At 33.3% G+C, this 15,947-nt stretch overlaps 1 protein-coding gene across 1 annotated transcript; it reads right to left on the reverse strand.

Annotated features, from left to right (window-relative positions):
* Positions 1–1,902: 1,902 nt before the first annotated feature.
* Positions 1,903–11,857, reverse strand: LOTGIDRAFT_234185 (hypothetical protein; the record flags this gene model as incomplete). The annotated part of the gene is made up of 12 exons (XM_009061341.1): positions 1,903–3,777; positions 3,970–4,068; positions 4,125–4,160; positions 5,168–5,269; positions 6,162–6,383; positions 7,085–7,183; positions 8,416–8,609; positions 9,220–9,320; positions 9,663–9,749; positions 10,565–10,665; positions 11,276–11,473; positions 11,824–11,857. The coding sequence occupies 12 exons, from the start codon at positions 11,855–11,857 to the stop codon at positions 3,578–3,580; spliced, it is 1,473 nt and encodes a 490-aa protein (XP_009059589.1). The 3' UTR covers positions 1,903–3,577.
* Between the last annotated feature and the right edge of the window lie 4,090 nt (positions 11,858–15,947).

Genomic DNA, 15,947 nt, shown 5'->3' on the forward strand with positions numbered 1-15,947 from the left:
TCAAGTATTAAAACAAAGTTTAATTTGATTATTGAATATTTAAACTGGCTTAAACTGAAAACATGATTAGTCTAAGTCAAATATTAAGAGAAAATTTTAATTAATTATTGAATATTTAAACTGGCTTAAACTGAAAACAAGATTAGTCTAAGTCAAGTATTAAGGAAAGTTTAAATAAATTTATTTTTCATTTGGTCTTTAAAAATTCCTTGTGTTCTAATACTGTTATAAAATGTTGCTTGTTTGTAATATAGGATTAAAATTATTCATAATAATTAACTGCCAAAGATGGTTATTTTTTATTGTAAATGTTTGTAAATTTTGATTTGAGGCAGTTGAACTTCTGTAAGTTCTGACTAGGGTAGGAGATAAGCATGGTTAACATAGTGCTTTTTGTCGTAACCACTAGCAACAAGTTTATGTGAATATACTTTTTATCATATTCACTATGTCGAGCTATTACGACTTTTGTTCTTATACCTTGACACAATTAGTCACATTTCTTGTATCACCGAAGTTTTTAAATGCAGTGATTTCATTGGATTGCACTCTTGAAATTACTGCCTATCAGACGCCTCGAAAATTTTTTGATAAGCCATAATGTTTCCAGTCTTTCTGTCGAGAGCTCTGATTGGTTGTATTCGCTAGCGTACAATCCAATCATATGGCTACATTCTGTGATAAAGAAAAGTGGCTATTGGAATCAAGGTATAAGACAGAGATCGTAAGGATATAATATGACTCATTATTCTTTCACACTGTGTTCAAAGGGTTAATAAATGTACCGAGCAATCACCGGTCCTGTAAAGGAAAGAAGTTAACCCTTTTAACAATGAATGTGAATAAACACAAACGTCATATTCTACTGATGCATGGGGTATCACATGGTAATGGTGGCATCAATGACACTGTTATTGTATAATATTAGAGTATACCAGGAATTAATGTCCTATATTCTCAAGAATATATTAATAACTGTATTATATAACTAATAACAGAGGCTGTTTTATTGTGTTATTACTTAATAAAGGTTTGAAACAAATTGTTGTTGTAAATGTTTAAGACTCAACAACAGGGAACCTGAGACAGGTTAGTTTTACCCTACTGGTAGAGAACACTTTACGAACCAGCAGCTACGGGGGTAGGACTCGTTTATACTACAGACTGAGGAGGGTGGCACTTAGTGATTAGTTGATTTCAATGTACAGATGCTCAGCTGTTAACACCACTAGCGGAGTGACACACTGAAGAAATTTGGCTGCATTTTTTATACTCGCAGTTAGCAGTTGTTGACAGTTCATTTAGCATGGCGAAAAAGTCATAGGAAAGTCACACGAAATCCTCCATAGTGAATGATTGATTCCGGGACACCCAGCTCTGCTTATATGCTTCTATTTGCCACCCTGCTCTACCCTGCTTGCTCATATGCTTCTCTGTGCTACCTTGCTCTGCTTATATGCTTCTCTGTGCCACCTTGCTCTGCTTATATGCTTCTCTGTGCCAGCCTGCTCTGCTTATATGCTTCTTAATGCCACCCTGCTCTATCCTGCTTGCTTATATGCTTCTCTGTGCCACCTTGCTTTGCTGAAATGCTTCTCTGTGTCACCCTGCTCTACTTATATCATTCTCTGTGCCACCCTGCTTGTTTATATGCTTCTCTGTGCCACCCGACTCTGCTTATAATATTCTCTGTGCCGTCCTGCTCTACTTATATGGTTCTCTATGCCACACTGCTCTGCTTTTATGCTTCTCTGTGCCACCCTGCTCTGCCTGTAATGTGAATGAACCCTTATGCTACTGTTGTGATAAAATTTCTCTTAATGTTTACTGCATTAGCCATATAAAGGGAGGCAACTATGATAGGTGATTCCAATGAAAGGCCATATTGAAACAAATTCTATTGATTAAATATATAAAATAGAGCTTTTATTATCACAGAGTTTGAGACAGAGTTAGAATTTATATAATATATATAAGTTATATTTATAACACAACCTCATATTTACATGATAATATAACATATAAAACAAACGCTCACTTTGAAGCCTAAACCCTCAACAGCACCTATTATAATATATAATTCAAAGCAATATGTTAATCAACCATGGAAATGTGGTGTATTGAAAACGGAATGGCATCTATCGTAAAGATTCAAGATTTTTTCAAGGAAAAGAAAAGCAGGCTTAAGATGCTTCATCTTCACAATGTCAAGTTATAGGCCTAATAGACAGAGTTCAAACTAGCTTGATATTATGAAGATGGGAATGCTTGCTCAGCTACAACCAAAATTAGTTCATTCTTCACAAATCAATTAATCAATTACATTCATAAACCACCATAAACAAAATCGACACAGTCATAAATTCAAGCATTTCAAAAAATGAAACAAAATTTCGAAAAAATAATAAACAATAATGGATTTCTTTTAATCAAAAATTCAAAATAATACAAAATAATATAAACTTAACATCAATAAATAACTAAATGATATAAGCCTACTTGAGCAATATGGCTATTCACATTTGAAAACAAATCACAGACCAGTCCACTTTATTTTCAGGTAGTTCATGTGATATAGAACTTGATATAAGTCTCACTTGTTTAGTTTGAATTACTATTGTACCTTAAAACAAAATGGATTGCTCGTGTTTATATTTTGCATGTTCTTGTGTATGCACATCAATATATCTTTGTTTTACTGTCAAACTAAAGATCTAACAAAGGATTTCTTATGAATATGTACAATATTTGGTCTCAATCACTCAATGATGTATGGATTTTCATTCGCATCATTCCTATTTTCCATCAGATGTCAGTGATTCCTGTAAGTTTTAGAAATGCTTAACTCAGCTTCAATGTTACATCACAAAAGCAACCTTTGTGATAGCTACAACATTGCTTAGTTTTAGTGGAATTTGAAGAACCACACATGTCTGATTGAAAATTGGAATGGTTCAAATCATTGCTATCAGTGGCCCTGATACACATAAAAAGTTTAGAGAAAGTCTCAGGCAAGGAGATCATTGTAAAAAGTGAAGAACGCAGAATAAACAAAGTCATTGATGAGTAACTGGAACCATTTTGAAAAGTAATCAAATCAATTCTGATAACAATAATAAAACATGTCATTTAATATTCCACCGACATCAAAATTCTTTACCCTTTTTTCTTAATAATAAAGTCTTGAGTTGCTAATAGCCCCATCACACTGGATTGCTGCCATTTGTGATCCTACAGCGACTAAAAATTTATTAGGTCACTAGCAAACATGAAGAAATCAGGAGAAAGAATTACAACAGTCGCTTTCAAGGCAAGGAGCAGTTCATTTTTTTTGCTTCTTTGGAGACGTTTTGACAATTGTCTAAAGACATTCTTGATTACATAGCAATCAATTGGCAACAATGGCCGCCATCATATGGTATCTGACGCTTGTACTACACTTAAACCACGCTTATGGAGACCTTAACATGCTCTGATCTTATTTCCGTTGCCATAACAACTCAGAAATGACCTGATTCAGGTGTGACAGGGCTATAATAGCTGATATAGTGGCATTTAACAATATTACAAAATAGTACTAATAGTTACTTGGACACTCTTCTGGGTGTAAATACCCAAATATATTACACTCATATAACGAGGCTAAAACAGTATAAAATACATAAACTATTAATAATACTACACCATATTTTTTATCCAATTTCCATCCATTTAAATGTGTTGCTCCCAGTAAAAAGACCACAGTTGATAATAATGTTATACTAGAATATGTTAAACCTGAAATCAAACAACAGATTTCTTAAAAGTATTACCTCTTAAAGGGATTGTGAAGAGTTTTTCTAAATATTTTATGTGTATCAGGGACACTGATAGCATCAATTTGCACCATTCGAATTTTAAATCGGGTGTCTGTGGTTCCCGCAATTCCATTAAAACTTAGTTATACAAGAAAAGATGACTGATACTGACCTTTACTATATACTTTCACAACTCCCCCAGGTTTCATAGCGGCAGTTTGTAATAACCATGGTACACCCAGGCATATCAAAATATCAAATACATTACTCCCTACAGCATTAGATACAGCCATATCACCCAGACCTAAACACAATATAATACATTACTTTCTACAGCATTAGATACAGCCATATCACCTAGACCTAAAAACAATATAATACATTACTTCCTACAGCATTAGATACAGCATTAGATACAGCCATATCACCTAGACCTAAACACAATATAATACATTACTTCCTACAGCATTAGATACAGCCATATCACCTAGACCTAAAAACAATATAATACATTACTTCCTACAGCATTAGATACAGTCATATCACCTAGACCTAAACACAATATAATACATTACTTCCTACAGCATTAGATACAGCCATATCACCTAGACCTATACACAATATAATACATTACTTCCTACAGCATTAGATACAGCCATATCACCTAGACCTAAACACAATATAATACATTACTTCCTACAGCATTAGATACAGCCATATCACCCAGACCTAAACACAATATAATACATTACTTTCTACAGCATTAGATACAGCCATATCACCCAGACCTAAACACAATATAATACATTACTTTCTACAGCATTAGATACAGCATTAGATACAGCCATATCACCTAGACCTAAACACAATATAATACATTACTTCCTACAGCATTAGATACAGCATTAGATACAGCCATATCACCTAGACCTAAACACAATATAATACATTACTTCCTACAGCATTAGATACAGCCATATCACCTAGACCTATAAACAATTTAATACATTACTCAAAGCCATGCAGTTTGCAATGAGTGAAACTTTGCCAGGACAACAATATACTTGTCTTCAATTTACAAAAGTTGAGGTATCCTTATTGTCAATTTTAAATGAATAAATGCATATTTCATGTCACCCCGAAATCTCCCCCAAAACACAACAGAGACCATGACGAGCAGGCCCTTAACCAGTCAAATGTACCAAGGGGGCGGCTGCATTTGCACGGGGGGCAAAAGTTGATAGAGACTGATTTCAGGTTTAATTGAGAATTTGTTTGAATTTTGCAGGGAAGGCTAATACAGTTCCAGGGTGGGCATCGTCCCCGTGCATCCCCCTAGTTACGGGCCTGACGGTGACTGGCAAACATACCTTCTTTGACCACAATAACACTAGCTATGACGTCTGGTAAACTGACACCAAAAGCTATAAATGTCAATCCCATTATACTGTCTGGAATATCTACAGTATAACCTGAAAAATAATCAAATAAAATCCATCTATAACTGCACCACTATGTGATCTAAAGAAGTTTTTGTCATTTTTCGATGTGAAGCCTTTATTACAACATCTACGACAAATTAAACCTAAATTAATATCCAAGGTATCCTCTTTCCCTCTCGAAGATGAAAAAATGACCAAAAAGATTTGATTTGCATGTGTACCACAGTTAAATAAGCAACTCTATCTTTATATATTACTACAAATGATAACTTGACCACTTCAAAAATGAATCTCACAAATGGGTGCCAAAACTTCAGGCTAGTGGATGGGGAGAACTTTAAAATAAAAATCTGTACACACAAGATACTTCAGTCAATTGGAATTAAAAGTTGTAAAGTAGTGGACTTCTACTTAGTGCCTTTACAATGGCTGCTACTGCCCCTGAAATTTGTAACAGGCACTTTTGTCCAATCATATAAAGATAACTTCATGCAAAAAATTACCTTAAAGGGATTGTAAAGAGTTTTTTTAAATTTTGTATGACTATCGGGAACAGAATCAATTTACACCATTCCACCATTTATGTGTATCGGGCACAGTCGGGCAAAAATTTCCAGCATTTCAATTTTCAATCAGACGTCTGTGGTTCCTGCAATCCCACTAAAACTAAGTGTTTGATGACGGGACTAATCGCGAAAGTTGCTTTATCACATGAGACCCTTCATGATTAGTCATGTCATCAAACACTTAGTTTTAGTAGAATTGCTGGAACCACATACATCTGATTGAAAATTTCAATAGTGCAAATTGATACTATCAGTGTCCCCGATACACATAAAAAATTAAGAAAACCTCTTTACAATCCCTTTAAAATAATTATCACAGATATGTAAATGATAATGGATGTCTGAACTATACGAACCTACAACTGTTATCATCCAGACCATTAAAAAAGAAAATGCTGATAACCATGCTAGAGATACAATAAATGTAACCACAAACCAATTTTTCCATCTTTCTTTACGACAATCTGGTGTTGTTAAACATAAAATAGTGCATAGTGGAAGGGAGATAATCCAAAATAAAATCTTGAATTTTCCAGATGGGATTTGGCACAATGGTTCAGGTTCTTCAGATTTTGGCGCTGCAAATGAAAGAAAAATACAAGTAACTAAGACGATCTTTAAGTGATCCTTAAGATACGAAATATTCAAAATGTATTCATTATCTTTTCAATTTGAAATAATTCTAATTCTATTACATTTTAAGCTTAAAATTGCAAAATAGAAAACGGAAAGAGACACATTCAGTAGCCTTCATGGACTTAAGCATGCTATGGTAGCCTCAAAGGTGAATTCATGCAAATTTTTTCCATTTTGTTGTAAGATATATTAATAACATAGTTTCCCAATCCAATTCTTTAAAATAACTAAACTACATTATTGTTATTGCTTGATATTCAGTCTGTTATGTTTTTTACTTATCCGGTACAGGTGGATAATCTCCCTTTGTGTCAAGGGAGGTAATTATTGTATCATATTTGAAATTTTTGTGCACATTGATACCTTAGAAAAAAATTTTATTTTCAAGAACTTTAAGCCTTAGGGACATAATGATAATAATGACCACAAAAAAACAAAAATTGGAATAAATAAAACAAAATCATTACATAGGAAAATGGATTCCCAAAATTTAAAAATTGGCAAGTTCTTTTTTAAATTCTTACTATTATTTCTAAAGAAATTTCCTCAAAAAACAGACAAAAGACAGAAAATTTAGATAAATTTTGGGAATCCATATTGAAATAATATGATCTATTAAGGAATAAAATATGCTATAATGTACCCTCAGCCTTTCTCTGGTAATAATCATGCTCTATATCACTACAAGATTCCTCAGACTCACAATCAGACGTTAATGGTAACATTTCACCAATATGACCTGCTACGAGAAGAAAATTTATCATGAAATCATGAAACTAAAATCTCCCAACACTGTAGACATGGTAAGTTTGAAATAAGACATGGTTAGTTTGAAATGAGGTTGAAATAAGACATGGCAAATTTTAAATGAGACATGGTAAGTTTGAAATGAGACATGGTAAGTTTGATATGAGACATGGTTAGTTTGAAATAAGACATGGTAAGTTTAATATGAGACATGGTTAGTTTGAAATAAGACTTTAGATATGGTAAGTTGGAAATAAGACATGGTAAGTTTGATATGAGACATGTTAAGTTTGATATGAGACATGTTAAATTTGAAATGAGACATGGTAAGTTTGAAATGAGAAATGGTAAGTTTGAAATGAGACATGGTTAGTTTGAAATAAGACATGGTAAGTTTGAAATGAGATGTGATAAGTTTCAAATGAGACAGGTAAGTTTGAAATAAGACATGGTAAGTTTGAAATAAGACATGGTAAGTTTGAAATGAGATAGGTAAGTCTCAAATGAGACATGGTAAGTTTGAAATGGGACGTGGTAAGTTTCAAATGAGACAGGTAAGTTTGAAATAAGACTTTAGATATGTTAAGTTGAAGGGGTTGAATAAAATAGTAATTGGAACTGTATGTGTAAGACTTATAGTTTGTTCATTAATTCTTAAAGGGAAAGAGATTTTCTAAAATTTTAATGTCTATCGGGGACGCTGATAGCATCAATTTGTTCTATTTGTGGTTGCTGCAATTCCACTTAAACTAAGTGTTTTGTGATGTTAATAATTGCAAAGGGCCTTATGTGATAAAAAATTTAGAAACCCTCTTCACAATCCCTTAAGCTATTTAAGCAAAGATATACATGAACATCCAGGTATATTTCAAAACATAAACACAGTCGACTTTATTTTGAGGTAAGGTAAGTGGTTATTAACACAATGTAAGTATGGTTTATATAGTGCTTATTACTACTAATTCTACTTCTTATTCTACCTCAACTCAAAAATAGACAGTTCTTGTATATGTTGTGAATTTGAACTGAATTTTCAATTCTGTTTAAAGCTTAAGTTCACAAGGTTGTCTTTATGTTTTGAACTGTAACAGAATGTGCAAAAATATTGCTTGATGCTAAAATGTGTATTATCCCAAGTAAAAATAGGGTCTACGGTAGGGTATAACTATCCAAATCAAATGGGATAATGTTTCTAAAACCACGTAAGTATAATCAAATGGTACTTACCTTCAGTATGATGTGTACTTCCATTACTATTAGTATGTACTTTATCATACAATATTATAGACTCTGGTCCTAATTGATGATTTTTATTGGGAAAACAGGAACACTTAGGAACACACCAAACTTCCAGACGGCTATTATAATACATGAATATTGTATATAGAACATATAATAGACACAGACATCCAGCCTCATACCTACAAAAAAGATATCAAATATGAAAGATCATCCCACAACAAATTTAATCTTAGTTTTATCTTATTCTTAGTATAGAATGCACTAAAAACCATGAGAGACAATGCAATTACAGTTTCAATTTCTTTCCTACTGAAAACGAGTCATCTTTTTTTTTTTGCTGAAAATGAGTCATCCTTTTTTTTTTGCTGAAAATGAGTCATCCTTTTTTTTTTGCTGAAAACGAGTCATCCTTTTTTTTGCTGAAAACAAGTGATCCTTTTTTTCTGCTGAAAACGAGTCATACTTTTTTCAGCTGAAAGTGAGTCATACTTTTGTGCAACTGTCTAAGACAGACAAAACCATGCAGTGTGCAATGGGTAACATTTTGTCAGGTCAGTGATATGAGCCTACTCCTTTTCGATTTCGACCTGTTGAGAGATCTTTAATGTGCACAGCCTGTAGCATATAGAGCCTCGATTTAATATCCTATAGGAATGATTTTTCATAACAACCCCTCTGAGGTACATGAAGTCTAATCTTGACCTATGCCAGATCAAAAATTTGACCTCAGCATACCAGCAAGCAATTTGATTTGATATTTGGGCAGATAAAGATTGAACCAAATCATACCATCTGACTTCTTCATCATAAATAACAACAATAAGAGCAATAATACTGACAGTATAGGCAACACAATCACGTACCATAGGCCACCATGATAAATAAACCGCCTGGAAAAAAAAAACGTTGCAGAACTGAACACCATGACACAAAAACTGATGGCAAAATTTGGAGACTTTTGGGAAGTAAAAACGACCAACATTCTGAATACTTTGTTGAATAAACTTTTGGATAAATTCATAGGTGCCCTGGTGGACAATGGACAATGGCTTTAAAAACTATTACCAAAAACAAAATCCATGAGCAGTCTGTCTATAGCAGAAGTGAAACTTCCAGCCAGTAATCCTTCAACTAATTTTGATTGATTTGATAAAAAAACCATTGCCCCAAAATAAACCAGTATCAAATATTAGAATCAAAAATCTCTCCCAAGTTCCTTAAATGGTACTTACTGTTCCAGCAAAAAATGCACATACACTTATTACAAACATAACATTATAAATAGCTGAGCCAACAACTGTTCCCAAACCAACATCATCCTGAAATAAACATAGCATTATAAATAGCTGAGCCAACAACAGTTCCCAAACCAACATCATCCTGAAACAAACATAACATTATAAATAGCTGAGCCAACAACTGTACCCAAACCAACATCATCCTGAAACAAAGATAGCGTTATAAATAGCTGAGGGAACAACTGTACCCAAACCAACATCATCCTGAAACAAACATAGCGTTATAAATAGCTGAGCCAACAGCTGTTCCCAAACCAACATCATCCTGAAACAAAGATAGCATTTTAAAAAGGAGATCTAATGACTAAATAGCAGTTCATACAACTTTACCCAAACCAACATCATCCTGCAACAGACATTGCATTATAAATAGCTGTGCCAACAACTGTTCCCAAACCAACATCATCCTGAAACAAAGATAGCATTATAAAAAGGAGATCTAATGACTAAATAGCAGTTCAAACAACTTTACCCAAACCAATATCATCCTGAAACAAACATTGCGTTATAAATAGCTGAGCCAACAACTGTTCCCAAACCAACATCATCCAGAAACAAAGATAGCATTTTAAAAAGGAGATCTAATGACTAAAATAGCTGAGCCAAAAACTGTTCCCAAACCAACATCATCCTGAAACAAACATAGCATCATAAATAGCTGAGCCTACAACTATACCCAAACCAACATCATCCTTATACAAAGATAACATTATAAATAGCTGAGCCAACAACTGTTCCCAAACCAACATTATCCTGAAACAAACATAACATATGATGTGCTCACAAAAATAAATGTGTGAACACGTAAAACAACAAATAAAACTGATATACAATACCTTAGCAACAAATACGCCAATAACAGCTGTGGCTAATTCAGGTGCAGAACTCCCAGCTGCCATAAAAGTAGCTCCTGCTACATCAGATTCCAAGTGGAGATCTAGGATAGACAATCAATAACAATCATAATGTATGTTTTTCAAAATATAGATACAGCAATTATAGTTTATGATTCTTTCTGTAAGTTGCTAAATTACTACAGTTTATGATTTGAAGAACTACTACTACTATATTGGTGTAAAATGCAATGTATATGAGGTTCTGTAGCGCAGTCGGCACAGTGTTGGTTCTTAACATGACATCAGTTGCTTGGTTACGTGGAGGATACGGCACCTGTGGGTTCCGATCATGATCAGCACATGACAGTTGGATGACCTTGAATAAGTCATCTTCACTCATTATTCCAGTCGACTCAGCTGTAAATGGTGATGGAAAATCCGGGAAAGATCAATGCCAAGAGTTTTGGACAAAGACCAGCTGGTAGAAAGGATTGTCAACTGTGAACCTCAGTTGTTATCCTTGTAACAGTTAATAGTTTCTTTCTTAATACAAGTCAATGGTCAAAAATGCTTTTAATTCAATCCGCTCTATCAGCTTCTAAAGCAAATATTTAGACATCACCTTTGAAGGTGTAGCTGAAGATTATTTTTCAGGCTATTTCAATTCAATAAATTTAAAGGTACCTTATAAAAGAACAAACAAATACTCACATTCACAAATTATTTCTAAAGAAGGCACAAAATAGTAATCACATACAATAGCTAAGGCCAAAAACATGTAAATAACAATGACTATATGGATTGCAATAGCACCATGTTTTCTTTGTTCCTGAGTAAAGAAATCTCTTGGAAACTGTTCGACAGCTCTTGGTGTACAATTAGCCAGTTCCAGTAGATGGCGAGATGAAACTGAAAAAGACAAAGCAATGCCTGTAAACAATCACAAACACATCAAAATTACATGGAAAAGGACTTGGCTTGGCTTTTATGGACTTCTAAAATCTCAGCAAAGGCAGTTGCACAATCGCACAATCGTACAAAAATCGCACATCTGACAAAATTAATAGACCTCAAACAAGAAATTACACTTTTTATGTATTTCGTTCACAAGTTTATTTTTTCTCTAAAAATTGGGGTATCAGAAAGTTTAATGTTTTTTTGATAAAGTCTCTGACTCCCAGACATCTTTCGTCACAGCCGTGCTTAGAAAAAGTGGGGCAGGATGATTGAGTCTATTGTATACACTTGACATTACTAACCAATCTTCAAAATGGAAAGCTGAATAATCCCCATTTCTGAGACCAAGGTACAATTGACCCCAGAAAATGACGAATCTGTTCTTTCAAAGTTTGGAAGTCGTTCTGAAAGTGGGACATTATGGCGTCATTTTCTACCTAATGCTACAGCTTTGTCAGTTTTTGAATCATTTTTTATGTGGATCTAATTAACTTTATTTCCCTAGATATTTCTACTGAACATAGATCATGCCTACAGGTTAAACTATCACTGACATGTGGACTAATTGGCACAATTGATTATAGTATGTTTTATTACGTTTCTAGGAGAAAAATGGAAGATAAAAGGTTGACTGTTCAAGATGGGTTTCTTTATTTTTCTAGTATCAAATTAGGAAAACTTTTTCATAAATTGGTGTTGCCAATGAATTATCATGATATGAATTATGTTTTTATTGCATATAATTAAGAGTTTTAACCAATCATAAATGTCCATGTATGTACAGTCTGGATAAACAATAAAAGACTTTTTGATCTTTCTTGATCGGTCACTAATCGGAATTCTGCTGGTAATTCTCTTCTAATTTAGCTAATGGTGCACTGTCCCTTTAACAGTCTATCATTTCCTAACAGTAGCTATATATCAAGTCAAATGAAACAATTAAATTAGATGAATAAAATAGAACACCTGGTCTAGAGTCTATCAATGTTGCATAAAATATTAAATAATAATAATCAAATATTATTAAATTAACTTCCCACTAATATAACAGATGTCTAGTGTATCAAACATACAGCTACTGTTCGAAAAAAGAGCAGGCTAATGTTGCTGTTGTGACAAAATTTCCCTTGTTGCACACTACATGGCTTTGTCTGTCTTCATTCGCCCACATGGTGCAGAAAAATAGGATGTAATTAATTTCTTTCATTTGTTAACATGTTCATAAAATCTGCATTGATAGCAAATCTGTGTGCAATTATATTAACTTTAAATATATGATGTCAAGGTTCTAACACTTTAAACAACTGTGCTCCAACCTGTCCTCAAAAAGAGGATGTTTTATATGAAATGTAGGTTGAGGCAAAAGATCTTTTCATCAATAATACACCACAATATGTATTGACATTAGTGTATAATGTTATTGACTAACAGGATTATTCAGATCACATATACAATGCTGATCTTATATTGACATAGGTATAGCAATTCATATATTAACATAGGTAGAGCAATTCATATATTAACATAGGTATAGCAATTCATATATTAACATAGGTATAGCAATTCATATATTAACATAGGTATAGCAATTCATATATTAACATAGGTATAGCAATTTATATATTAACATAGGTATAGCAATTCATATATTAACATAGGTATAGCAATTCATATATTAACATAGGTATAGAAATTCATATATTAACATAGGTATAGCAATTCATATATTAACCCTAGCAGTAACGCAATTCATATATCAACCCTAGCAGTAACGCAATATATACCCGAGCAGACGGTATACTGGCTGTTACTAAGTGACGTCATACGATGTTAACGTTATACACTTTAACTTTTATTACATGGAGATCAGGGTATATGATGTTTTATTTCATTTACACTCAGGGGAAGTGAAGTTATTAACTGTGTTTAAACTGACAGTAAAAGCCAGATTTAAGCTAGCTAAACTGAAGTCAACTGTCATTTTGAAAAATGATACAGCTGGAAAGACAACTATTTTGATAATATTAATGATATTCCTTTTAACTAAGTCACAAAAACAACAACATACATTATATATAGCTATCTTATGAAATAGATGATTTAATTTGTATTTTTAGCAAACTTGAAATAGATTCAGATAACAGACAATAAATTATTCCACTGAGTTACAAACAGACTCATTATAACATGTCTTTACATTAATCTATCTATACTTAGTTTCCATGACAGTCAGTAGAGCCACTTCAGTTAGGGTCTAAGGACAGCCCTCATGAGCGTGGGTCAAATTAATCTTTTGACCTATCAAGGTCTGCATTTTGTGACACTGTGTTTATCAGGTTAGGTCAAAAGATTAAATTGATGAACGTTCAAGAGGGCTGTTGTTAGACCCTAACTGAAGTGGCTATATGATAAATACCAAGAAACTTGACTGTTGTAATTTGTAACAATTTTTTGTGCGTAGGTGGTTGACTGACTTTAGCATATGTTACGGGATTAACCAAGCACACAAAAATCTATGCTTTCAACAGTGTATTGTGAATTCGGTCTTAAAGAGCTTAAAGCTAGAGAAAAGCCATTGTTTTATGAAGTGTACGAATCTCAACCTCAAGAGAGAAAGAACCATGTTCTTCAAAGGATCTCTTACCAGATGGTCCTTGACCAAACCTCTTGGTATTGAACTTCCTTGACTTTTTGTACCCATTTAGACCAGGTGGACTTGAATTTGAAAAGTATGACTTATTCAAAGTTGCAAGACTAAACTTAGAACCCATGACCATCATTGGTTCAACATCACCAAGCATACGACATTGTGGTTCTAACACTAATACGGAATATAAAAACAACAATTTAGGAATTGACTTAAGTGAAATGGAACTGTGACAGGAAATAAAGAGGCCTGACAACTCATACTAGCAGTGGATTTAATAGGTATTTGAGTGTATAGAATCATATCAATATAATTAATATCCAGTAAACTGACACGGGATTATTATAAGCTCTAGGGATATTTGTCACAGATAATAATAGTAAAGATATTGATAATACTGTTGCTGAAATTACTCTGTCATTTCCTATTCTTATTATTGCTTATGATTTGTTCAAATGTTGTCCAAGCTGTAGAATACGAAACTTGCTGACTTATTTTGGTACCCACTTTGTCATTTAATGCTAGCTGAGGTGAAATCATAAATTCTGAAACTTCAAATATCTAGTTTATCTCATATAAGTAATGCCTGTAACAGTATGTAGGAGAAATGGAAAATAATTTAAAAACTTGCTTTTGCTGACAGATAGGATATCAAAGATAGAAAGACATGCCTGTATCAAATAACTAGGTTATGAGTTCAGTTGTTGTCTGTTGGGTGCTGTGGGTTCAAATCTTTTACATGGTAGGGAAAAGTGTCATGCTCTAACCTGTGCTTCTTCAAGTCAGCTTTAACCCCAGCAACCTAAACCAAACTTTGTGCATTGACATTGATTTGCCAGAAGATTGAAAAATAGAATTCCCTCAAGCCTACTGGATTGTGACACTGAATACAGCAAAACCAATAAGACTAAATATTCCCCATGAGGCAGGCATAACATCCCTTGTTTTCAGACTCAATACCACAAGTCATCGAAAAAGCAAAATACTTCATTGCCATTATGTCACATTGGTATATAATTCTAAACAAAGATGTCTACCCTGTTTTGAAAAATTTGATTTCAATATTAACACTTGACATTAACTGTGTTTCCACTGAGAATTGTAAAATTAAACTGGTTAAGATAACAAAGCCAGCTTTATTGCCAAACGTGTTGTGTTTACATTAAACTGGTTTCCGAATTACTTTAGCCTCAATCACAATGTCGCACAAAGACAACTTGTTATGTACAAGACCATCGTTTAGACCAGTAAGAAAAGAAAAAAATGGAAAAACAATTTGCCTATTGCTGAAAGCTGGTAGGCCATTTTTTTGACCCAACATACTAGTCTCAGAAACTGGAATTTTTGAGCTGAGCTTATCAGTAATTGTGTTCAAAACTCACCGTCGAAATTTGAGCCTTCAAATCCATGAGTGTCCAGATTTATATGCGTTTGAATGTTAAAATGACGACTCGTCAATTTATGAAACTCTGTGATATATAACAAAGACATATATAGAAATAGTGAGTAAAATTCATAGTTTAAAGTATTTTTAAAGGAATTATGTGATTTTCATACATTTCTAGTACTTTTGAAGACTATTTACAAATATTCAACCCCCAAAAATGGCACATCTGTCTGGCTTAAAGCTGCCTTTTTCCTTCATTAGAAAAACAGAATAGTAGGGTACAATGACCTTTATAATTTCTTCCTTCCCTGAAGCTAAATAATGTATAAAAATAATCTATGTTAAAAATCTAAAGTGAATGAAAATCATATCAGACAAAGCTTGGCTTAAAT

Source organism: Lottia gigantea (genome assembly GCF_000327385.1).
Source record: "Lottia gigantea unplaced genomic scaffold LOTGIsca_47, whole genome shotgun sequence".
Lineage (NCBI taxonomy): Eukaryota > Metazoa > Mollusca > Gastropoda > Lottiidae > Lottia > Lottia gigantea.